This window comes from Plutella xylostella, chromosome 21 (genome assembly GCF_932276165.1).
Source record: "Plutella xylostella chromosome 21, ilPluXylo3.1, whole genome shotgun sequence".
Classification (NCBI taxonomy): Eukaryota; Metazoa; Arthropoda; class Insecta; order Lepidoptera; family Plutellidae; genus Plutella; species Plutella xylostella.
In genome coordinates this window covers 2,131,750-2,158,239 of record NC_064001.1, presented here as the reverse complement: position 1 = coordinate 2,158,239, position 26,490 = coordinate 2,131,750, and the positions used below count along the sequence as shown (strand labels likewise).

At 35.8% G+C, this 26,490-nt stretch overlaps 3 protein-coding genes across 5 annotated transcripts in view; 1 reads left to right on the top strand and 2 right to left on the bottom strand.

Annotated features, from left to right (window-relative positions):
- LOC105394773 (actin-binding Rho-activating protein) overlaps nt 1-20,565 on the bottom strand; it is a 45,558-nt gene extending 24,993 nt beyond the window's left edge. The window contains exons 1-2 of one of the 2 annotated variants that reach the window (XM_038115595.2): nt 20,365-20,565; nt 201-320 (exon numbers count right to left, since the gene is read on the bottom strand). In XM_038115595.2, the coding sequence (XP_037971523.2) occupies nt 201-320; nt 20,365-20,421 (177 nt within the window). In that variant the 5' untranslated portion in view covers nt 20,422-20,565. The remainder of the gene's footprint in view (nt 1-200; nt 321-20,364) is intronic. The other variant, XM_038115596.2, reaches the window with a different exon arrangement.
- LOC105395334 (neuromedin-U receptor 1-like) lies at nt 4,331-9,900 on the top strand. Of its 2 annotated transcripts, XM_038115593.2 has the most exons (5): nt 7,116-7,142; nt 7,466-8,894; nt 9,006-9,106; nt 9,313-9,420; nt 9,688-9,900. In XM_038115593.2, exons 2-5 carry the CDS (start codon nt 8,105-8,107, stop codon nt 9,808-9,810), a joined length of 1,122 nt encoding a protein of 373 aa, XP_037971521.2. In that variant the 5' UTR covers nt 7,116-7,142; nt 7,466-8,104; the 3' UTR covers nt 9,811-9,900. The 2 variants fall into 2 exon arrangements, with proteins under 2 accessions (XP_048484405.1, XP_037971521.2); XM_048628448.1 differs by lacking the exons at nt 7,116-7,142; nt 9,006-9,106; nt 9,313-9,420; nt 9,688-9,900 and adding exons at nt 4,331-5,470; nt 5,726-5,826; nt 5,966-6,073 and having other exon boundaries at nt 7,466-8,314.
- A 981-nt stretch (nt 20,566-21,546) lies between the features above and the next one.
- Nucleotides 21,547-26,490, bottom strand: part of LOC105391455 (protein unc-13 homolog A) — a 65,428-nt gene continuing 60,484 nt past the window's right edge. Inside the window, exons 26-28 of the mRNA XM_038115665.2 lie at nt 25,957-26,119; nt 25,399-25,525; nt 21,547-25,057 (exon numbers count right to left, since the gene is read on the bottom strand). Of these exons, the coding sequence (XP_037971593.2) occupies nt 24,884-25,057; nt 25,399-25,525; nt 25,957-26,119 (464 nt within the window). The 3' untranslated portion in view covers nt 21,547-24,883. The remainder of the gene's footprint in view (nt 25,058-25,398; nt 25,526-25,956; nt 26,120-26,490) is intronic.

Below are 26,490 nucleotides of genomic sequence, written 5' to 3'. Positions count from 1 at the left end.
GGCAAACATTTATTATAATGCATTTAATGTTACTAGTCTATGGCCCGATCACAAACATCATGAAATTGTTAGCGACGCTTGCAGACCATAGTTAGTACTGTTATCTTCAAATATCAGCCTCAGAAGGTCGACCGTAAGTTGCAATGGTGGTAAGACAGCCTCCAGTCTTTTTGTCACTCAAAACCCATTCGTACTCAAACCTTTCTTCTTCTAAGACAACCTCTGGTCCAGGGTTTTTTCTTTGCTATCACGGGGTCGGTTTGTGGACATTCCGCTATTGTGACGAGAGATCCGGGGCTAAAGCCACCCAACCCCATTACCTGAGGATCATATTTTTTTATTTGCTGTGTGAGAAAACAAGTCAAATTTGTAGAGTTAAATGTGAAATTGTTTATTTTGAAGTCAAGCCGTTTTGGTTTTGGCGATAACAGATGTTTAGAAATGAAAATTGGACTACTACTGCCTGATTTCGATAAGGCTACTCTCCTAAATTGGATTCCAATACAAAATGACTTTCTTAATGGTTTATGTTATGATATTTGTATCACAATGTTTTGTTAATTTTGTTAAAGGTGGCTTTAATATTTATAAAGTAGTAAGTACCTATACTGTATAAGTAAGTATCAATAAATTATAGTAACCGTACAAAAGGAAACCAAATTTAATTTTAGACGGCATTTTGCATTTAATTTCAAAAACATACTTTAGCATGATTTTAAAGAAAAGGTAAGTTTTAAAAAACTATAACTTTCGTTACTATTTCCTAAATCTACATCAAAATGAACGAATGCTCAATCATCCACAGTTTTAATATAACATCACAAATTCTACTATGTTAAAGTTTCATATAACCTAGTTAGGTACTTAAATCGAGATTTTATTTTAGCTCAAGTGTAACGGACATAAACAGACGCGGAAAAGGAAAAAAAATCGGTGGTTTTATTGTCAATAACATGTGGCAGGAATTCTAAGTAACGCTGAACAAATTTACTGTCTTATAAGTTGTTAACAACAAATTAGCACGTTTAAGTGGCAAGGTCATGTGGTTTGTGTTATTTCACTTCGATAATATCTACGACTAACAGTCATTGTAAAAGAATGCTTTGAACTAGTCATCTGCAAGTACCTACATACCATAGCCCACTCTTACTTCAAGACTTAATTTAAAGTTCTTCCATAAGGAATATAGTGGCTCTATTATGATATGTAGGCCCAGTTGGAAAATTCCTTTTATTTCCTCCAATTCATAGAACTGATTGCGTGAAAAACTTAAAAGATGGTGTTGTAGCACTTTTATAAAAACCTTCAGTTTTCACAAGCATTCAATGAAACGGCACTGTAAAATTTATCAAAAATACTAAATTGTGTTTGTTTGTGCTTGGCATCGTACCTTCTAAGTAACATCTCAGGAGCACATAAACACTTATCACGTGAGTACAATTAAATAAACTTAGAAAAACTGTGGCAATAATCATCATTATCATCAGCCGCAATCGTCCAGTGCTGGACATGTGCTGCCTCTCTCAAGAAGACCCACAACAGTCTGTGCTACCGTCCCACCTGCGTGAAGTTAGCAGCCTAAAGTTAGCAGCCTTTGAATAGCCGACCAAATTAAGATGGTCACTTCAGTTATTGCATACTTTATCAATTAAAACACATAAAAAGCCCCAAAACATTGGAATAACAATGCTAGGTATTCATATAAACACTATAATATGTTCTAAAATTAATAAATACTAAAAAATACGACGTTTACTTACCGATGCCCTTGTTGGTTAATGGATATTTTGTATGGGGGCACCAAGATGCCATAGACCTGCCAGCATCTCACCTGGTTTATTATGTGTGTTGACTCATTATAAAACACTGACAGAAGTTTCATCAACATTGAAACGGTATAGCAGGTGTCCAGGAGCCACTTTCTGACAGATTTTGGGTAAAAATTGACAATATTTCACGAATATTCAAGTTTGCAGGTGGAACCTGAAGGAATTCAGCTGCAAATGATAGTTCATATGCGTATTGTATGGCGGAAAGAGTAAGGCTGAAAAGATGGCCTTTTGTGATACTGATAAGAGTATTGTCCTTTTCTATAAGTACAGTTTTTTTGTCGTAAGTACAAAAAAACTGATGATAACTAATGTCAGAAAGTGGCTCTTGGACACCTGCTGTACCGTTTCAATGTTGATGAAACTTCTGTCAGGGTTTTATAATGAGTCAACACACATAATAAACCAGGTGAGATCCTGGCAGGTCTATGTCATCTTGGTGCCCCCATACAAAATGGTAATCTTGGGCTGCTAACTTTTATTTTCTGATCTTCCCCTTGAATATTCACCAAAAGTCAATTAATCTGAAATTGCTGAAAACCGTTTCTAGGTATTAATAATACCTTTCATATGAACTATCATTTGCAGCTGAATTCCTTCAGGTTCCACCTGCAAACTTGAATATTCGTGAAATATTGTCAATTTTTACCCAAAATCTGTCAGAAAGTGGCTCCTGGACACCTGCTATACCGTTTCAATGTTGATGAAACTTCTGTCAGTGTTTTATAATGAGTCAACACACATAATAAACCAGGTGAGATGCTGGCAGGTCTATGGCATCTTGGTGCCCCCATACAAAATGGTAATCTTGGGCTGCTAACTTTTATTTTCTAATCTTCCCCTTGAATATTCACCAAAAGTCATTTAATCTGATATTGCTGAAAATCGTTTGTAGGTATAAATAATACCTGTCATATGAACTATCATTTGCAGCTGAATTCTTTCAGGTTCCACCTGCAAACTTGAATATTCGTGAAATATTGACAATTTTTACCCAAAATCTGTCAGAAAGTGGCTCCTGGACACCTGCTATACCGTGACAATGTTGATGAAACTTCTGTCAGTGTTTTATAATGAGTCAACACACATAATAAACCAGGTGAGATGCTGGCAGGTCTATGTCATCTTGGTGCCCCCATACAAAATGGTAATCTTGGGCTGCTAACTTTTATTTTCTGATCTTCCCCTTGAATATTCACCAAAAGTCATTTAATCTGAAATTGCTGAAAATCGTTTCTAGGTATTAATAATACCTTTCATATGAACTATCACTTGCAACTTATTTTCTTCAGGTTCCACCTGCAAACTTGATTATTCGTGAAATATTGTGAATTTTTACGCAAAATCTGTCAGAAACTGGCTCCTGGACACCTGCTATACCGTTTCAATGTTGATGAAACTTCTGTCAGTGTTTTCTAATGAATCAACACACATAATTATCCAGGTGAGATGCTGGCAGGTCTATGGCATCTTGGTGCCCCCATACAAAATGTTAATCTTGGGCTGCTAACTTTTATTTTCTGCTCTTCCCCTTGAATATTCACCAAAAGTTATTTAATCTGAAATTGCTGAAAACTGTTTGTAGGTATAAATAATACCTGTCACATGAACTATAATTTGCAGCCGAATTCCTTCAGGTTCCACCTGCAAACTTGATTATTCGTGAAATATTGTGATTTTTTACCCAAAATCTGTCAGAAAGTGGCTCCTGGACACCTGCTATACCGTTTCAATGTTGATGAAACTTCTGTAAGTGTTTTATAATGAGTCGACACACATAATAAACCAGGTGAGATGCTGGCAGGTCTATGGCATCTTGGTGCCCCCATACAAAATGTTAATCTTGGGCTGCTAACTTTTATTTTCTGATCTTCCTCTTGAATATTCACCAAAAGTCATATAATCTGAAATTGCTTAAATCAGATTCTAGGTATAATTAATACCTTTCATATGAACTATCATTTGCAGCTTATTTTCTTCAGGTTCCACCTGCAAATTTGAATATTCGTGATATTTTGTCAATTTTTCACCCAAAATCTGTCAGAAAGTGGCTTCTGGACACCTGCTATACCGTTTCAATGTTGATGAAACTTCTGTCAGTGTTTTATAATGAGTCAACACACATAATAAACCAGGTGAGATGCTGGCAGGTCTATGGCATCTTGGTGCCCCCATACAAAATATCCATTATCCAACAAGGGCGTCGGTAAGTAAACGTCGTATTTTTTAGTATTTATTTATTTTAGAACATATTATAGTGTTTATATGAATACCTATTATTGTTATTCCAATGTTTTTGGGGCTTTTTACGTGTTTTAATTGATAAAGTATGCAATGACTGAAGTGAACATCTTAATTTGGTCGGCTATTCAAAGGCTGCTAACTTTAGGCTGCTAACTTCACGCAGGTTACCGTCCCTCGTTTGCAAACAAAGTATAATTGATAACGGAAGGTAACAACGAATAATACTAATAGTTATTAAAACCTCGATTCACGTAAAAACACTGAACCAAATGTGAGCGATTGTCAATTTTGAACCTATTTTTTTGGTAAAAAAATAATCGATATTTAATCAACCATGGGCATCGCAAAAAGTAGTTTATATTTAAGTTTTTTTCCTTACTTCCTAACGCTAAATATGACCTAAAACATAACCTCGACAATGCCAGTGGCTACAATATCACTTTCATTTCGCGACGTGAATCCAGTTATGTTATTTCAAAATACTCTACCTATGTTCATACACCGAGTTTATTAGAAATTGGCTTCAACAAGGGATAGGAACATTCATTTACTTAGTAATGTCAACAGCTCTATATCAACGATGTACCTATCTGTGTACATACGAATACACCGTTTCGTTAGAAGGTTGTGGTTCGCTGTTCGATACTGTACTGTGCGTAATAAAAAAACCAAAATGAATTACACCGAAGACTTCGAGACCAATCTATGGAAGAAACTCATCACTAGATTGGTGAAGGACGACTCCAGTGAGATAAAAACCTTCATAGCAATCCTAGTCATGGCCATTTTCATCCTGGGCCTGTTGGCGAACGTGGTGACGTGTGCGGTAATTCTCTACGACAGGACTATGCATACAGCCACAAACTACTATTTGTTCAACTTAGCTGTATCGGATGTGGTGTTTGGTTTGACTCTGCTCATAGAGTCATTTATGTGTCTCATGCCGGAATACTACCAAAGAGACAACGTGGAATGTCTCTTGCATATGTTCATAATGATGTTCACGGCTGACAACATAGCGCTGACGGTGACAACGCTGACTTTGGAGAGATACGTGGCGGTGACAAATCCTATGTTCTTCAAATCGACGCCCGTTTGGAGGAGAGTGATGAAGACAATAATGCTGATTTGGATACTGAGCTTCCTGACGGCAGTGGCGGAGATGTCGTCGTATGGGATAGTGAATACGGAAGATTTCACATTTTGCATTCTGTTGCCGACGCGTGTGGCGAGGGTGATCAACTTCATCATAGCGGTCCTCCTGTTTATAGTGCCACTGGTGACGATGACGTATGTCTACGTGGTGATTGTAATCAAGGTCAAAGATTCCGCGAGGAAAAATGAGAATATGATCTCGAATCAACGTGATAACAGTTTGAAAATCAACAAGCTTGCTGGTGAGTTTGTATAATATATATTCTAATAGGAAAAAATCTAACAAACGCCAAAAACCCCCGACATTCAACACACAATATAGCTCAGAAAACTAAGGTAAGGTAAGTTAAAACTAAGTCGTTCAACGCTACTACAGACAGATAGACACCCTAAACTTTCCACCCTTAACACCCTTCTTTTTGTTAGAAGTAAAAAATACTAAAATAATGTATGAACAATGTAATGTTTTTTAATATGTATGTTAATTTCTATTTCAGTGGCTCTAACTTGTTCATTTTTGGTATGTTGGGGACCATTTTTTGTCACAAGAGTTATTATGTTCACATACGAAATACCTGAAATGTTTGATATGATAGAGGTCAGTATTTACATAATATAATAATAAGTAAATTGGTACGTGAAATACGCTTTCAACTCCCTATATGAAATGCATCCATAGTTCTATTCTACATCCATATTTATGTTTGCTTTAAAGATAATTTTACAATTCATTTCAGTACTGGCGAATACTATATCATGGTTCTTTTTTAACTACAAGTTTTACCATTATCGTCAACCCAATACTGTTCAGTTTGATGTCAACCAAATTTCGAAAAGCATTTAAGGTACGTACCTTTATAAACAACAGTGTAGAATATTATTATTACTATTATTAATATATACTTAATTATCATAAATAATTATCATCAACCATAATTCAGTACTAAAAAGATATAATTTTCGGACTTAATCATCATAAACTAACCAAAGATCGAGCTTGCCATATTCAGGCCCAGAGATAAAGAATAGTTTTATTTATGGTCAAAGTTACGGATGGCAGAAAAGTACCTTGCGAAATTGAGTCATAATAATTATAAGAAAAATGCCTATCAAATCAATAGTAATTTTAGGAGGTACATGGTACTTTATCCTATTCCACAGGGAAAGACATCTGACACAAACAAAAACTACCCTTATTTACAGACATTGACGTACGGAAGAATTGGCGTACAAATAAGGAGGCCTATACCCAACAGTGGGCGATAGAAGGCTGATGATGATGATGATGATGATTCACAGACATATGTCTGTCTATCTTGTACATAGACAGATGTCTTTCCCCGTGGAATGGGATATATGAATGTATATTTTTATAATCTCCTACCCTTAAAAAGCCGTCTTCAAGAGAGAGGGAATTCTGCATACGTCTTGCAACGCATTTCTATACACTCCTATAGAAGGTGTCTCCACACGGCGACATTATCGTTGTGATCAATGATTTCAAAAGGAAGGATGTGCCCGTCAGAATATTTTGCATTAAGAACATGTTGATATATGAGATTTTGAGGCCAGCGCGAGGGTGCCATTTTCTTGAGCGGTTGCGGTCCTATCTTTAGTACCAAATTCTCCATTGTCGGTTAGAACATAACCATGTTGTAGATCATAACCATAAGTGGTTGATTTTTGACACATCTGTCAAGAATTTTATATGGAGATGACGTAACCAATCCCGGTCGGTTAGATAACCGACAAAGGAGAAATTGGGGCATAAGCTAGTAACATAATAGCGTTTCGCACTTAACCACTCGTCGAATGACAGCCAATTGACTTATATTATCGTCATAAAATCGCTGCGAGCTCGTTGTTCACTTGCGGCAGAACGCCCCGCTCTCGCAGCGAGTCCGGACTGTCATTGTGAGTTGTTAGTTAGTGTAGTATAAGGGTGCTTACATAGATAATCGGGTTCCCTTTATCTACCTGTACCGGTAACCGAAAGCGCTCACTCACGGAGCATTTCCCGGATTTTTAAATGTCATGAGCGCTTTTGCATAATAGAGTTACCGGTACAGGTAGTTACAGGGAACCCGGCTTTCTATGTAAGCACCCTAACTTGCGATCCCGTTGCGATTCTGTTGCGAGGGGCAACAAAACGCGTGCGGAATCATCGCTCGTCTGTGGAAGCTACCCGGCCATATAAGTTTAGTGCGGAGTAAGTTAATTTCAATATTTCATTTCAGAAATTTTGGTTACTGAAAATAAGAAGAAAAACCATCTCCATGGCTACAACAAATTTACGAGAAAATTCGTCAAGAACTTTGGAGAAAATCACCACGCATAGTTCTTTTTGAACTGAAAATTATTATTATTACTAAGACATACTCGTACTTAAATAGAAACTGGAAAAATTTAAGCCATTGGATCCATTGATGAAACCTATAGACTTTTTACATGACAGCTTTTGAATTGTATAATATGAACCACAACTATCTAAACAGATACTACTTGTTTTTATAAATATAAGATACGATTCCACCAATGGTAGTCTCAAGGCCTCACTCAACTGGTCTATTTTTAAGTAATGGTGGTCTATTCTTTAAGGTGCCGAGATATCTGTTTCCAAACAGAAGATCCGTTGAACACCAGTAGTTTGGTTTAACGTTCGGTGAGATCACGTGTGTACAGTGTTCAATGTTTAAGTATAGCTGGAAAAAACTATAAATATTATAAAAATATAATGGTCTCGAAAACATACCGATGATAACCATTAAAATAGTTTCTATCACATTTGAATGAACTTAATTGATATTGTTGTGACTCCATTAGACTAATTTTTCAGGAATTAATCCATTTAGTAAGTGGACCCACTTAATGGCTCTATGAAAAAGTTTCAGTGGACAGTTAACTTCGTACGACTAACATCGTACGGAAAGAAAAATATGACAGTGAATACAAATGACTCGGAAGATGAAGACATGGAATTATGGAAGAAATTCTTGGATATTGCCACGGATCATAATAGTGAAAGGGACTCAAAAATACTGGGCACAGTGGTTCTCGTGGTGTTTACTGTTGGATTAGTGGCGAACGTTCTTACGTGTATTGTGATATACTGTGATAAGACCATGCATACAGCAACCAACTATTATCTTTTCAACTTAGCTGTATCAGATATAATATTTGCGTCGACTTTTTTAATGAAAGTGAACTCATTGGCGATAGTCCATGCATCGGAATCTCTGTGTCTATTACATGCTTTTACTTTAGTTTTCATGTATTGTAATATTACGTATACTATCACCGTTTTAGCCGTAGAGAGATATGTAGCTATCACAAATCCAACGGCTTTGAATTCGAGTCCGATTTGGAAGAGAGTGCTGAAGATAATATTGTTAATTTGGTTGGTATCTACAGTTATGAGTCTGCCACTTTTATCTACAATTAACATAGTGAAAACGGAAAATTTTTCAGTATGTAGTGCTTTACCGACCACGTTGACCAAGATCATAACATTAGTGATGGTGATACCTATGTTTGTGATGCCAATGATGACGATGGTGTATGTATACGTTAAGATTGTTCAAGAAGTGACGAAGATTGAGAATTTTAACGCCGATAATTACGCTTTCAACCATCACAATAACAAGTCTAAAGTCAACAAATTAGCAGGTATACATAATATTTTTTGTATAAATAAACTTATTTTTATTGAGAAGTTATTAATACGATTAATTATGTTCGTTTGTAATAATTATATTAATATTTAATTTTATGTTTCAGTGGCTTTAACTCTCTCTTTCTTAATATGTTGGGGTCCATTTTTCTGTACGAGAATTTTACTATTTTCACTGAGTGTAAAGCAAATTATTAGATTGAGTCAAGTGAGTTCTTCTTTTAGTCCTGTTTAAAATAATTATTTTAATAAGCATCCTTATTTCAGAAAGCTAAAGCATGTTTTAGAAAGTGTTTCACATATTTATTCCATGGCCATTAACGTAATGATGCTAAAAATATAATTGTATCGATTATCTGATAAGTAAGATTTGATTATCTGGTTGTACCTACTTAACCCATATTTTATTTTCAGTGGTGGCGATGGATGGACAATGTGACCTTTATAGCGAGTTCTTCCAGTATCCTGATTAATCCTGTTTTGTTCAGTCTGATTTCTAGCAAATTCAGGAAAGCATTGAAGGTAATACTCATACTATTTTATTCAACACTTCATATCAATCATATTCTTGTGACTAATAACCTAATCTAACCAACATTGAAAACCCCGAAATTCAACACTAAAAGTAGCATAACTTTTTACGGGCCAAGCCTATTTTTCACACACACAGACACGTTAAATTTAGAATCCCCTTCTATTTCGTCGGGGGTTCAACATTATTTTACGTATTGACGACCAATACATTTTCACTTCGACTGAAATTAAGAACAAACTTTTTGCTTCTTACAGACATTTTGGTTCACGAAGATAATGGGTCGAACCGACGAAGAAAATGGACCAACAAGCACCGGGACCGGCCTCATAGAGAGAAGAGAAACGTATGTGAAACGTGTCACTGAAACCTCGTTTTAAGCAAGGCTCTTCTAGGTATCCAGAATCATAGAAGTATTAATCTGTCCCCTGCACTAACAGTAAAAATTTGCTGGTGCTTATTTAGTGAAAGGTGTTGACTACTATCTATGTTTTGAACTATTGAAAGATTACTATTTTATAAGTGTACCAAATTTACATCGATTCACAGACGCTATATTCGAGTACAAAAAAATATGTAAACCTCAAACCGGTGCTCATCAAAAGCAAAATCTTTCACACGATGAATACCATATGGTGAGGTCATGACTGTTTGTTTACGAATGTGTTAAAATTAGAGGAGAGACGTATTAATCATGATCAATGACTGGTAAATACTAGATGTTCACAGACCATAGTAGTGACAAAAGCATGTGCAGCAGTGACTGCGTCAATCATTCAATCGACAACCGAACGAACGAGAATTGTCATGCCATCGGCGCACTTAATACAACAAGATAGAATCGTAGTAAGCGCTGCAGTTTTGTTTTTCTGAAGCCGGCTCTATCCGGCTATTGTCACGAAACCGCCACGCTCATATCTGCGTACAGACCGGCCAAACGAACGCCAAAGAACGGGTTTCGTTGACCTTCGTTGCTGCAATCTATCCTGTATTATGTATGATAAATATTCATCATTGGGCGTTCGTTAGGCGTTCGTTGGGCCGGTCTGTACGCAGCTATGAGCGTGGCGGTTTCGTGACAATACTCGTTCGTTCGTTTGCCGTTTTTGAGAGTGACCGCCTAGTGACTCTTACCGGTCTAGATTGTTTATCAAAGACTTGTTTATCAAATATCTAAGGGTTATATTCTACAATAATCAGCATCACAGCAACGGACTGTTCTTTCTTAATCTTTTTTCAAACTTTATACCTAAAACAGCCTAACCCTAAACTGACTGTAAAAATATCTTGCGAACTATCAAACCTAACTGTCAGTCATGCATTTTATACCTCAATAGTGATAGTTTAACCCATGTTTAGGACACATATGAAAGTTACCTATACTTACTAAATGTAATCCACCGATTACCTCCTTACCTATTGCTAAGCTGAAGTGTACCTATTATGTATAATGTACAGTCACGAGCAATGAACAAGTTTCAGTGACATAATTAATAATGCATAGCATGTTGTGGAACTCTTTCATTGCTCTCGATTTCAAATCAAAGAATATGATCTCACGCCGACATAGCACAAATTATACTAAGTACATAGATTAACAATATTTTCACTAATGTTAACTTACTGAGGTCTATCCTGAAGCAAAAAAGCTATTTCGTCTATTGTTACGTTTGCGTTCTTGCAAATGTTTATTGCTGTATTGTTGCCATAATGGTTAATCTCGGTGAATGCGAATTATTAGTCAATTACAAAATTCAATGTTCTAACTCTAGTGTAAAAGTTAAGTCAAAAATAAATGATTTAAAATGGGGTAAATAAGTATTTTATTCTAACAAAAAACCTCAATGTAACATCTATTCATTACAATCATTAAAATAAATGAATTCTTAGAAAATAAGGCCAGGAAAAATATTGGAATTACAACTTCCTAATAATTTGTTAATTGACAAAGTTTGAATTAAAGTTTTTACCAGCTTGCAAATTCTTTGTTCTTCGAATTATATTTCAGTGTCTAATGAAAAGTTATACAGTGTGATTCGTAAATCGTGAACAAGACTTGGTGTAATGCTGGTTTGCAACCTCAGATTAACGATATTTACATAAAAAAACAGTCCGTATTTTGTTTACTGTTAAATCGTGATTATTGCAAATTGATTATTGTGTCAATGAATAAAGTCACAAATCTTGAAAATTATTAATAAGAGCTCAGAGGAAAAAGTGAGGTGTTATTTGTAGATACGTTTATTTTGCACTAACACTCCATCTATCTCGTATTAAAACATCGTTGTTTTTTGTCTGATTAGATAATATTTGGAGATTACATAATAATAATATTGTAGGTAGATGGCCGATGGTGCCGTTCAGGTATCAGCCGGTGTATAACATAATCCGACGATTAAATATGTAATACTAGCTGTTCCCGCGCGCTTCGCTTCGCCTTAAAAAGTTTTCCCGTGGGAATTCCGGGATAAAAAGTAGCATATGTTCTATCCCAGGGTCTAGACCGTATGTATACCAAATTTCATTCAAATCCGTTCAGTAGTTTTGGCGTGAAAGAGTAACAGACAGACAGACAGACAGACAGACACAGTTACTTTCGCATTTATAATATTAGTTAGGATTAGTTAGGATTAGTTAGGATTAGGATTAGGATAATAACTTAATGATAAAAAGTTTTCCTGGCATTTAATATATATTGAAAATAATTCAAAATTTTTGAAAATTATTCATTCCGAGGAAAACGGAGCAAGTTTACTGTTTTTTTTCCTATAAAGTCGGTATAGTAGTTAGCTTAAACTGAATAAAATCTTTAAAAAAAACATTAGGCTGCCTTTCCATCAGAGATGTGCTATGTAACGATGCTGCGATAATATGATAGAAGACCGTTCCCACCAGTGCTATGTTATGTAAACAAATGAACATGATTGGTGACGTAGCATAGGCATGGCCTGGTGGAAAAGCACCCTAATAATATTATTATTTACCAGCAGTTGGCAGTCGATCAAATAATTTGAAAGTTATATTTAAAGCAAGTTATTAATTACTGCCGCCGAGTTTACCGCCATATCCGTCATATTTTGATGTCTAAAAATAAAATGATACCTACCTACTTCCAAAAAAAATAATTATGGCTTATTTTATTTATACATTTTAGATTGTAAAACATACCTCGATCGTATTGATAATAAGATTTTTGCAGCATCCTGTACGCATAGGTTAAAATTTTACCTATTAATAGAAAGTTATTTAATCTATGATGTAGTGGAGAAAACCTCTGAAGAGCTTTTAATAGTGAACCGTTTTAGAACCCTTTACGGAAATTTCTGGTTAAGATAAGTACCTACAGTTCACGTAGTTTTAGTCTTTGGAATTTTGCTGTTAGAGAGTACTGAGAAATGATGATAAAGTTTATTAAATAAAATTGAATTGAAAGTGCATGTGGCTTTGAAGTTCAAAACACCTAGCACGGAACGCAAGACTTGCAAAACAAGACGACACGGAAATGTTGCGACGCCCTCGCTCACATTGCGGGCCTCGTGAGCGCGACATTTTTGTCACGCCTTGTTTTGCTTGTCTTGCGTTCCGTGTTAGGTCTGGAGTAACGGATAACTACTTGTTTGCAGCAGATGTTTCATTTTTAATTTATTATTATAATATAATACATTTCTCAGCTTTGTATTGCAGTTAGTTTAAGATTGATTAATGTTTTAGCTTTTTCAAGAAAAATTATCGCTACGGTATGATTTATGCCTAGATTTATATGGTAATTGGTTTATGATTGATATGAGTTTGCTCATCGAATTATAAAATATTGCATGACTAATACCTACGACAATAAACGCTAAAAGTATAAAAAGCTAAGGATTTTCCCATTCAGCTGCAAATGAAAAAGTATCAGTGACAAATAAAATTACTCCGAAACGGAAAAGACTTAAGAGGAGAGTATATCTTCGTGATTCTAGCTAAATAGGTATTTAGGAAAAGATTTGTTATCGCTTGCCCTCTCATGCCCCGGGCACGGGTGCGATAGAGATGCACTGCAACACGCGACTGACAAAAGGTACTTTTCTTAATGAAATTCTGGTTTCGGAAGAAAACGTTTTACACTAACTAAATATCAACCAATCTTTGAGATTTTGGTGTCAATCGCTTCAGCATAATGTATTCTAGGTTTATACGTTTCGCTTTTTAAAAAAAAAATATTGTTATTTATCAACCAACGGCTTCATTCAACACACAAAAATTACGTTATTTGAGGTGCCTATAAGTTTGAATCTATAAATAAAATCGAAAAAAGAAAAAGCTATAAACCTAGTTATTCCTTGTGTTATTAACATACTAAAAAATCATGGAGATTGGACAATATTTAGAGGTAGTAAAACGTTTTTTCTTTTTGTATGGACGAGCAAGTGCTATACTCTCCTCTTAATGACGCCGTCTGAAATATCGTAGTAAGTACATCAGAATATTACCAACTAATTTCATATTTTTTTCACGATCCATAACGTCCGTCCCCACTGCTGGGGCACGGGTCTCCAATGGTAGAAGGGTTTAGGCCTTCGACCCCCTTACGGCCTAGTGCGGGTTGGTGGACCCCAACACAAGCAAGTTTATCCTGAGAGAGTTGTCGGGTAAGTGGGCACCCGACTGTCAGATGTTTTCAAGCTGCCCGAAGGCCTCTGACCTATACAGCGAAGGGAGTCAGAGGTGACTCGCAAGCGGGAACTTAATATTAAAGTATTTTTTCAACAATCCTAAACTAAAGTCATAATGATAAAAATTACTTACAAGAATAGGGGTGATATGCACCAAGAAGTTAATCAAAATTAAATTAATGCTCTCGTACTCTGAAATTCTACTGTCAAATCCAGACAGTAATATATTTAATTGCGTTTAAATGTTTTGTGCTAGTCACCTTTTAAACAAACTTAATTATGTACTCTCATACGCTAGATAAAGTTTTTATCTTTATATTCTCGTTACGAATCATCTCCGTACCAATGTATACTTACCTAGCTACTCATGTTAATATTTTCGTTATTCTAAAACTTTTTCAATTAAAAATTAAACATTTATTTACTTAGTGTTAGTTTAGTAAATATAAAGTTCTTTGTTTTGACTATCGATCTTTACTGAACTCAATTATACAAACCAATTGTATTAGAGAGTTAGGAGTAGTTGTTGTAGTTAGCAATAGAAACTATTTTCAAATGAAAAAGCTTCGAAACCTGAAACTGCATGCAGAGTGCATAGTGCCAGTTTTTACATTGTTCCAGTAGTGTCGAGTAAACGTGAATTTGTGTGGCGCGGGAGAGTCGCCACCTAGCGGTACACACGCTGCACTAGCTCCGCGCCATACAAGTTTGCGTTTATCACGATGCTTTAAATAACTAAGGGTCTCTTAACGTTTGGGCATTGAAAAGTAAAGGTGAATTTCCCAATAAATATTTAGTTCAATCGAAAATAATAAACGTGTTTATCTACCTAATACACAAAAAACATGATTGTAATAAGTGTTTAACTTACTGCTGACGTAAACAGGAGTAAGTAAGTATACAAGATATTTTCTATAAATTTATAAGATAATGTCATTACATTACGTTTGTTTATATTATAATAGACTTGCCATAAATTTCGTTAACGACTTTAAGCGGAAATGAGTTGGCAGTGAGGACAGATGAATTGTACCTATTAAAAGCAAAAAGCTGCTTCGTTTACGTTGTTGCCAAGAGCGATTGTAAACGCACGGTACACACATCAGAAGGTAATTAATGTATAATCTATCTACATTTGATTAGCTTTCTGAATCGAGTGTACGTAGTACACGTGACCTGTTCCTGAAAACCTAATTAGTTGATTGGTCTTTTAAAAAATCTACACGGTCTTTAAAAAAGGCGTCGTGTGCTACGCCCTTAAAGAATGCTAAGAGTACGTAAGTTTTAAATTTTGAGTGACTTGGACAAGAATTCAAAGAATGCTATACAAATTTTAAATTTGGAATGACTTGTACAAGAATAAACTTACTCATAGTTTTTTGTCAATACAGCCAGTAACTTGACCACTGCGAACGCGGCCAACATTTGTGGAGGAAGCTATCGATTAGCGGTCGCGCTGGTAAAACACAAATAGGTACAGATATAGCCGTCAGATTGTAGGTAATAACGTTCATTTGTGGTAACTTGTTTATTGGTACCTAACCTACTACTCCTGTAGATTAAGAAATAAAAATGGTGGCCATTACCTAAGTGGAAAGTTATGATCACAAAAAAGGGCGGTGGTAGCTCAGACGGGAAAGCGCCCGGTTCTCACGCCATAAATGCGGGTTCGAATCCCGGCGCTGACATGTACCATGCCACCTGCATATCTAGTAAATCTAGATTTCCGAAACTTTAATATACTATGTGAAAAAGACCTATTTGAAACTGGTCAACTTTTCTTTCCCAATGCTTGCAAAATATTCCAACTTCATTGTTTTTATTTGAAAACTTCCTATGGCATGAATCTAAAGCCGGAAAAACTGAATGTTTTATATAAATATTTCTTAATAAGTACTTATAACTATTTCTAGTCATTTTTACAGTTGGTTTTATGTACCTACATCGGTACTGAATTCTTAAGAAGCACCAGAGTGCAGAGTGACTGAATATTAAATATTCATGCAATTTACAATTTTGAATTGGCTCTGAATAACTTTGACTAACAAGTTATTATAACTTGTGAGAAAGATAAACAACCACAACAACAACTAATGCTTGTATTGTTAACTAAACATAGAAATAGGGATGCATACACCGTTCGGTCTTGATGAAACAACCTGTAGGTGCATTTCTACTAGGTATAGAAAGTATTTACTCATAGCTACTCGTACTTTTTACATTATTTCATTGTATTTATATGAATAAATCTTTTACTAATTGCAAAGATAGCGTTGTAATTTTCAGGTTTCTAAGTTGTGTACTTTTATCTGTGGTATGAGTATGAAAGATGTTACAAAAGTGGCATACTAAGCTAAAAAGTGACCCTAGGGGGTCATTCTGAATCAATATTGATCTACAAATTTAGAACAGTCGCTAAAAATATTTCATAATCCATAAAATCTTTATTAGTCGCGTAAAAAGTCGTAGAACAAAAGTAGTTCAAAATGAACCCCTGAGTCACCCCCTTTCGGCTTAGTATACGAATTTTGGAAGCACCTATACCTACATGATTGTCTTATGCAATATAAATTGGATCACCCGAGATATATATTTAGGTATTATGTCCTTGTGGCCTGTCCTTTATGTTAGCTCTCCCGCTCTGTGTATCCAGATGAATGCCCATGCATGTTGCCTTGTCACTGAGACACAAAGCTCATGGTAAATGCATGAATATCAGATTATAATAGGCATGTGAACCAATTTATTGCCAACATCCAAAGACACGAAGGAAGAGTCTTAGAGGCTGGTGGTGGTACAAATATCCTTTAGATTTTTTAAGCCTTATAGTGATAGTTGAAAATCTGAGACGTTATTCCCAAAAAATTCAATCATAAATTTTATTGAGGCTTACAAAGACTCGTTTCTTACAATTTATTGCTAAACTTAAGGTAAGTCTTAGATTAAGTTTCCAGAAATAGTTGACCTGAAATTTATTGCCGGTAAAGCCTTTATGAAGTAACGTCTAAACAATTTGCTAAAGTTTTGATCGTCAAAATGGACTAAAATCCGGTATAAAGCGGCTAACCAAACCACCGTCTTTATGAAAACCGTTAATCCTTTTCTTGCGTCTGCCAACGAAATAGCATTGTTACTAACAAGACTTATTATTTCATTGGCTGCGCTTACAAGAGACAAGCGGTTTGAATTAAAATGATTATACAATACACAGGGAGTTGCAAAAAGAGTATAACAAGCCAAAATGGGGTTCTTACAGCTTGCCATACATTATATGATTCAGGGGTTTGTTCTGAAGAACTTTTGGAAATTATCAATTTTCTTTTGCTTCTCCATAGAAGCTTTGTTGACCATGTGACTTTTTACTATGGGGAGCTTTATTTTGTTCAGGTTTAACATTTGAGTCACCCTCTTTCAGTGTAATATGCTACTTTTGCATCGCCCTGAATAGCTACTCTCTCTTGACTTCTGGAGTGGAGACCACGAACAGGCAAACTCAGCGTGGGGTACCCTCCTGCCCGCTAGGCCGACGACATTAGGCGGGTAGCCGGTAGTGGCTGGACGAGGCGGCCGGGTCCTAGTCCAGCAATGGATGATTATTGGCTGATGATTATAATGATTTTATTTATTTATTTATTTAAACACTTTATTGTATGTATACACAAATTACACAGTTTAAAGTAAAAGTTAACAAGTACAAGAAAGAACAATACAAGTATATATATACAAAGGCGGACTTATCGCCTAAACGCGATTTCTTCCAGTCAACCTTTATGGTGTGGAAATAAAAGTAAGCCTATAACTCTTAAAATTAAATAAAACTACTGTATACACAGAGACAATCAAGTGTAACCTAATCCAAATTTAAATAAACATATCTAACTATAAACTATAACCTAACATATTAAGTTCTAAGCTAAAAATAAATAAATATAAATAACTATCATGTTTTATATTAATATAAATAGTAGTATACATATATAAATATACTATTACATATATAAATAAATAAAATAGAATAAAACAATTACCATCCCAAGGTCTTGTAATAATGTAATTTAAGACTATTTTTAAATACATTAAGTGATGACGATAGCCGTACTTCCACTGGTAGCGAGTTCCACAGATTCACAGCTTTGACAGCAAAGGAGCCACTATAGGCCGCACTGGTATGTTGCGGTACACTCAGCATTTTATTTTCCTGTGATCGCAAAGCACGCAATGATGTATCCTTACTAATATTATAAATGCGAAAGTAACTGTGTCTGTCTGTCTGTCTGTCTGTCTGTCTGTCTGTCTGTTACTCTTTCACGCCAAAACGACTGAACGGATTTGAATGAAATTTGGTATACATACGGTCTAGACCCTGGGAAAGAACATAGGCTACTTTTTATCCCGGAATTCCCACGGGAAAACTTTTTAAGGCGAAGCGAAGCGCGCGGGAACAGCTAGTAGCTAATAAAGCTGACGGCTCCGCTCTTTCGTCATGACTCTGGCCTACACCCGCTCCCGTGCCAACACATACATTATGACAATTCACACTTAATTCCGCGTAGTACCAAATCAATGTTACATCTCGCTCATAATTCAATGCATGCTGTGGATTAATTACAAAAGTGCTGGCTGCTCAGATAATTTATAGGATTTTTAATGCACTTTTTAATGAGTACGTATCTTTTGGCCGGCTGTCTTCATATATTACTGGTAAGTAGGTGGCTAGGCTGAACGGGTATGTTGATACAGTAAATGTTTATTAATTATAGTCTTAGATTAACAATATGCTAACATGGAGTTTCAGTGCAAAAGAAACGTCTCGACAACTACACTTCTACCACTAAGTTCTTATTTGGTATTTAGTTAGATTTTGAAATGTATGACCTTGTTCAGAGGTACGATGGTTGTCATTAGGTTGAACTTAAAACAGTTTGACAGTAAACAAAATGTGGCCAGTTTGATGTGAAACAATGTGAAATGTGAAACATCATTTTGTTAGTAAATTGTTCATCTAAGATTATAGACATAAAATTAAATACTCATGTAGGTCCGACATTGCGGGATGAGTCCCAGCAACATAGTTTTTCTTGCATCGTAAAAAAAAACTGTAGTGCAAGTTTGCTCAAAAACTAAAATGCTCACCGTACACGACAGAATCTTGTAAGTATGTCTCTTCAGAAGGTTGTATTAAAAATACCGAATGTAAAGCCCAGTATTATTGCTTTACCAAATTAAAAATAAAACCCAATCGTGTTTATAAAAACGTTGCTATCTACGATCGCAATACTACATAGGTAATGTAAATGGATTAATAGATCAATTTTGTATTGCTTTTATCAAGCACTTGTCGGATCAATGGTAAATGATAAACCATGAGCGCTAGCAATGTCAATGGCCAACTATTTCCAACACATTTGTAAACAAATAAAATTTCTTCAGTAAATTGATATCTAAAAACGTTATAACGTATGAAAAATAGACGGCGACTATATTATGTTCTCGCGAGCTTCGCTTCGCCTTAAAAAGTTTTCCTGTGGGAATTACGGGATAAAAAGTAGCCTATGTTCTTTTTCAGGGTCTAGACCATAATGTATACCAATTTAATTCAAATCCGTTTAGTAGTTTTGGCGTGAAAGAGTAACAGAAAGACACAGTTACTTTCGCATTTATAATATTAGTTAGGATTAGGATACTATGTGCCAAGCACGAAGCTTGTACGGATATTATTGAACTTACTAGCTTCTTTGAGCAATAATTAAAAAAATACTTCAAGTCACAATATTGTAAATAAATAGCAATTCCTTTATGAGTGAAGAGTAGTAACGAGTTTTGAGAATATTGTATGAATCGTTGAGACGTATTTAATAAAATTGTAAAGTATCATAAAAGTGTAAATAAACTCGTGTGCAATGAAAAAGTTCCAGTGACTGAAAGTTACCTAGTGAGTGGAACTTTTTCAATGCTCGCAATTGCAAATCCCGCCAATTCATACCTAATAAGTATCAGACCTAAATTGTTTTTATAAGTATTTCCTCAATACGTATGAATGAAAACTGTGCGCTAACTATGCGGACGTTCATTCACGCAGTAAGAAAACTTTATCGATAAAAGTGCATTATAATCGCACGTCACCACTTCTCGATTAGAATAGAAAGAAAAAAGTCAGACTACCAGCACACGTCAACAAAGATCTCAATAAAGTCTCCTTACTGCGCAACTTGTTACTTAGCTGCTAATCTAGGCTGTGCAAGGCAAGCAGGTCATGTCTCCAAGGTGAGGAAGCCTTACCCGCGACCGCCGCTGAATCGGATCATCGCCGGGGATCGTGAGAAAATTTCCACTCATTTTCACAAACTCGACCTTCCGCACTCAAACGTACTGCCCTTCACACTGAACCGGGATACGGAAATAGCACTTGTTTACAGCTGGCGGCGTGCTGAGATGCGTACGCGACGGCGGACTGACACAGAATGCCATGCTTTGTGAATGAGTGACGTCTGCACCTCTCCCCACCCCTTACCTGTGACGTCACAAGACTCTTTTGTTTTTTTTTGGCTGAATCTCCCAGCTTCTCCCCCGGTGATTAAGCCGCATACCTACGCGACGGACGCGAGAATTCGACGGCCAAAATAGCGTGTTATGTTATGTAGATGTTCAGTTTCAATGATTGTGAACTTGCAACAGAAATAGCCCGGATTGAATCAGCTGAGAGATTCCTGGGTAATATTGTGCGGTGAGTCATGCGCGGGCGCAGGCTGGCTGCTCCTCGGCTGTAAACAACAGGAAGGGCATTCAATAAAAACAAACGTCAAATGAAACAAAAAACAAGATATATTTGAAATACGGATATTTATTTATTTTTTCATAAAAATTCTAAATTCAGTAATGTGTTTAAACATGTAACATTTACATATATGCATTTATACAAAGATATATGCAATGTGACCGATTTAATACTAAAATTGGGAGCGAACCTGATTTACAATTTATGCCGATGACATTTTACACTTAAAAATAATATTTACCACAAGTATTGTCACATGGTAAAGGTAATGTGGATGTGATGTCATAGTAAAATACTTTATGAGAATTTATGAATGTGTGCGCTTTTCTTTATATCTAGCTTGCAATGGTTTTGGCCCTAGAGTTCATTTGTTTTTGATTCCAATCGATTCAATGTTTTAAATTTGATTTATGTTTTTGAGTGTTTACGTTGTAGAGTAGTAATAAGAGCTGGATCGATCCATCTTTGACGTAAGCAAAACTCAATAAGACGTCAATTTAGTAGGCAACAGGACAAAAGTACAAGGTACAACTCTATAATATATTGACGAAAAACGAACAAACGAGAACTGCCTTACTATCAACACGTTTAATAATAATAATAATCTGTTTTTTTTTCATATAATTTTTTTTTAGTATTCTTTTTCTTTTTGTTTCTGTTTTGTATTGTTCAGTGTGTCAAATAAATGTTTCTTTCTTTCTTTCTTTCTAATACAGTACAACGAGATGGAGTCGTGGCTCGCGCTACGGCGCTCCGACTTTGTTTTTCGTCATATAGAGTGGCCTCCTGTACCCATAAAAAGCTTTCTTATAGTCTTATACACTTTTCTTATAATCTAACTCACATACGACCACTTATGATGGATTTGCATTTAAGTAACTAAATTTGCGATCGATGGTTCCTTGTGAGTTTGACAAGGTAAAAAAGTGTATAAGCACATAAGCACTAAAGAAGCTGACTGTTTCGGCAGATAATGCCAAGGGGCTTTATCTCTCATGTCAATCGATTATGCACTCTATTGAGCCAGGGCCAGAAATGTACTAAAGTCAATACTTAGTTCCACAAAGTCACACAAAAATATTACTGCTGTTCAGTTTTAGTTTTAGTTTTATCATTTACCTTGCAGTTACGGTTGATATTGCTCTGTCTCGGAACGATCCAAAATGGATTTCAACGTCGTATTTACAATTGATAATGAATACGTTTTTTTTTAATAAATGATGAAGTGTTTAGGAAGACAGAACCATCCGTTGAATCAACAATTTGAAGTGGTACTGAAAGCATGACACGACTCGTGATTTTAATGTATTAGGTTAACAGTCCACTGAGACGTAGCGAAGCGAAGCGAACTTTTTTACTCGCTTCGCTTCAGTCAGCGACGACGTCGGATGATCAAATTTTGTTTTAAGTAAAATTCAATTTTATTATTCACTGTAAGGATTAAACTAGAACTGCAATTATTCAATTTAAATAACAATTTTGACATTGATAGTTCTATTACGCTAATTACACAGAATCAGTCGACTCGGAAATACAAATTATGAATAAAAAATTATTTATAATTAGACGAGTAAATATATATAGAGATTTGGACTAGACAAACCACATTCTCTATCTACAGATATGTAATCCATGATAAAAGCTAATATTTAGAAAAGTTTGATTCCAGTGTTACTCGTACTGTGATGTGCTTGCATGTACACACTTTCAAAGCCACTAAGACTTCAAGTTTCCGTTTACATTTCCTGTTTCAACATTTTACATAATAATAAGATAGTTTACACGTCATGATGAGGTGGCCTTCACGATCTATATCTAGACCAGACTAATACTAGTATTGTTAAAGACACTTTAACAGTAGGTATTCCGATTTTATAGAAGAACGACAGTAGTAAAACTCCAGTAAAAAAGTTAGGTATTAATAATTTATAGGTAGATACTACACAAATATTATCAACACCACAAAACAAGCAACAACACCCAAACTATGAACACGCTATTATTTTAATACTATCACTATTTGAACGCCGTATACGAATATGAGGGTAGGTATTTATCATTAACAACTATAATAACAACATTTTTTGAGTTAGATAGCCGAAAATTCTAATTTAAGTCTTTAAGAAATATTTTTGTTTTCGAGATAAGATATATAACATGCAGACAGGTAAGAAGATATAGGATCAGTGTTGGATGTGTGGTGAGCAATGCAGGAATACTGAAATTGATTATGTTTTGAGTAAAAGGGAAAATTTTAGAAGTCTTAGTGGGACTGAAAACACATACGATGCTACTTTGTGTGACACTTACCAAATACTGTGTAGTTGCATTTGGACTGTGATTTTGTTATTTATTCACTTATAAATATTTTAAAACCCGATAAATCAACATTTCGTTATTGTTTTTGTCATATAGCCTTAATAAATTATTTATTTTTGAGCACTGAGTTAATTTCTAAATCCCGTATTTCACAACGAAACCAATAGAATATAGTATTGCCAAGTTTTCTTGCTAGAGGTCCCACTTACAATTACAAAAGGGTGTAGCAGCCTGTCGTTTTGACAAAGTGAACACTGAATATCATCGGTAGGTAAATTAAATAATGTGTCAAGGACTAAGTACAATATTAAGTTTAGTATAAATTCAAAAAGCAGTCTTTATCAAAATTACAGTTACTTTAGCTGTGCCTCTAGATGAAAATGTCCGAAATACTATATTCTATGTTAAAACAATAAAATATCAGTTTAGAAATGAGGTGTTATAGGCGTGGTCTGTGAATTAAACCGAGCCTCAAGAAAAAACAACATTTCAACACTTTTTCGATAATATTTGATTAAGTAAAGATGACAGTCCAAAAAGGCATAGTTATAAAATAATTGACCAATCAAATAACTCCGATCATTTGATTGGTCAATCTTACGTCGCTGTGTCTCAGTGGACGGCCACCCTTATAGCATTTATTGTATCACCTTAAAAGGTTTACATATAAATATCAGTGAAGTATGTATTCATTTTATAACAATATCACAATTTTTAATAATATACATAATGTTATAGGAGATTTTTTAAGTTACACACGAAACAGGCCAAAGCGCATATAATATTTAAGTAAGATTAAAGATGTGATATACATAGTAATGATTTATTATTTTATTATTCGTAGGTATTTACAGGTTATTAGAACATACCAATTCATGTATATGGACCGCATATTATAATTAAGATTCTGTCAACTGGAATATTTCACTGTGAAACTTAGAATGAAATTTTACAAGACCCATAATTATCTATTCACATTAATTCCTTTTTATTAAAACATTCATTTCCATTAACAATCATGCTTTACAGTAATATTCATACCATAATAGTTTCGACCACATTCTATACACGACAAAATTTAACATTTACCATGATATACGTTTAAATATAAAAAAAGAATTCTCAACATTTTACTACCAAAAAACGAGCTCGACAAAAGCAAAGACTTCCAACAATCGTTTGAAATAATTTACATAAGGCCATATCATACAACTGTACACGAGTAACGTTAGATGAGTTTACAAGATAAATTATTACGTCGCATTTAACATTAGGGGTAAGGATAATGCGTTCATACGAGTTTGGTCCATATAAATATTATTACATAAATCGTGAATTACGAACGTACGGATAGGCCAGGAGTGGGCGCCCAGCGTGGGACTGAAACAGAAGATCAAGGAAGGAACGAGAGGCAGCGAGAAGTACAATCGAGGAAACATACGCTGGGCGCCTTCCGGCAGCGACCACGCCCGCCTACGGTCAGTCTTTTCTGCTAAACTTTATACGAATTTGTGCAAAATATCTACTAGTCGCGTAACTTAACAGTAATTTTATTTACATAACGAACAAACACCCGCCTGCGACTGACCGGGCGGCGCGGGTGGCTTGTGCAAGTCTCGAGACGGTTCCAACACCCTCCGTCTCGCTCTAGACTGGGTTCAGCGGGAGCTGATGAAAGAGACACGTGTATGTTTAGTGTTGTTCTCACGAGGGTCCCTGGCCGACGGCGGGGGCTTCGGACCTCATTTCTGACTTGAGTTTGACGAACTCTCTCGCGACCTCGTCGCTGTGTCGCTGAGACAGTATTCTGAGGATGGTCCAGCCGGTCTCGTCCATCTTGACCCGAGTGCCGAGCGGCAGCCAGCACGCGCACGAACCCTGCACAGCAATCTAGGTCAGAGATGAATCGTGAGGTCAATGAATGAGTTATGAGGTGCTATGAACGGCTGAATATGCATGAACTTAGATAGTATTATGTAGCAATCGAGGGTACACTAATTCTCAATTTGTTCTCAATTAATCTTCAATTATTACAAAACTATGAAAAATGCTTCACTTGGATATTATTTGGATGATGATGATTGTTGGATATGGGGCGTTTCGAATTTACAATTATTATCAAGACATCAATATAAAACAAAAATAAAGTTTTACTATTCATGATTATAAACAACATTAAAATACATTAGCATCTTGTATAAAATACTATACACAACTACCTGTTCGGCGATATCAGACAGGCGCATGACAGACACGCCAACGAGGCGGTCTTCGCGCGCAAAGCAGTAGTCGCGGACGCACACGTGCAGCTCGAACAGCTCCAGCTGCTCCGTCGCGCTCACCATGCTAAGGAAGGAACATTAGGTTATATACAGGGTGTTCCAAAAATAATTGTAAAATTTTACGTTGCATAACTAAATGATGAATCTGAAAATCTAAATCTTTTGCCGTTATCTACAATAGGTAGGTACATGGTTTGTATTGCATTACAGAGTTCTCGTTCTCTCTAAATTAATGCTGATCCATCTCACGGCCAGCTTCTTAAGTAGCTAATTAGCTACTATTAATACACGTTTGTACCTTCTCAAACTATCAAATCGTAAAAGTTTCAATCAATGAAAAGGCGGTTAATGAGTTGTTTAACAAGGTACAAAAGTCTAGAGCTACTTTTGAAGTAACAACCCGAGGCCGAGTGCACATTGCATATAGATTTTCGTAGAGAACGCAAGTATCACTTACTGGCAATAAAGTATTTGACTTGATCACAGATTACTCACAAATGGAAAGTCTCATTGAACTTGGGGCTCCAGTTATTGCTTTTAGACTTGGTGGCGAACTTCCTCTTCTTATCCGCCAGGTGCGGCCCGATGAGGTTCACCTCGATGAACGGGCGGAACATGCCGCTGGCTATCACCCACTTGAGGTCGTTCGCTGCTACCACTGCGGGGGAGACATGGGAGAAGTTTTGGTTAAATTGGAGGGATCTTATAAAATAAATCTGTGGGGGCAAATAATACGTGAAGAAATCTCACACACGGCCATCCGACCCCAAACTAGGCAGAGCCTGTAATATGAGTACCTGTTATATCTGCACAATTACATAGATAGGTACATATTATTGATAAATATGAACCCCAAGAGTCCCAAGACCCTGAACTGAGGGATGCAAGACAGTTGATGTTGTAATGGAGCCATGACGTATGAAAACCTCTGAAACGCAATTTTATTTATATCCCAGGCATTGTGCTATGTTAGTTGCCGGCGTTGTTGCCAAATTCAGTCAAAAAGGTATAATAAAATTGAATTTTTGC

What these genes read in the sequence shown, in the direction of transcription:
- LOC105395334 (XM_048628448.1), top strand. Translation starts at nt 4,654, where the DNA reads ATGTACCTATCTGTGTACATACGAATACACCGTTTCGTTAGAAGGTTG. An exon ending in GAAAATCAACAAGCTTGCTG is followed by an intron (nt 5,471 to 5,725) that starts GTGAGTTTGTAT and finishes TTTCTATTTCAG; the next exon opens with TGGCTCTAACTTGTTCATTT. An exon ending in AAATGTTTGATATGATAGAG is followed by an intron (nt 5,827 to 5,965) that starts GTCAGTATTTAC and finishes AATTCATTTCAG; the next exon opens with TACTGGCGAATACTATATCA.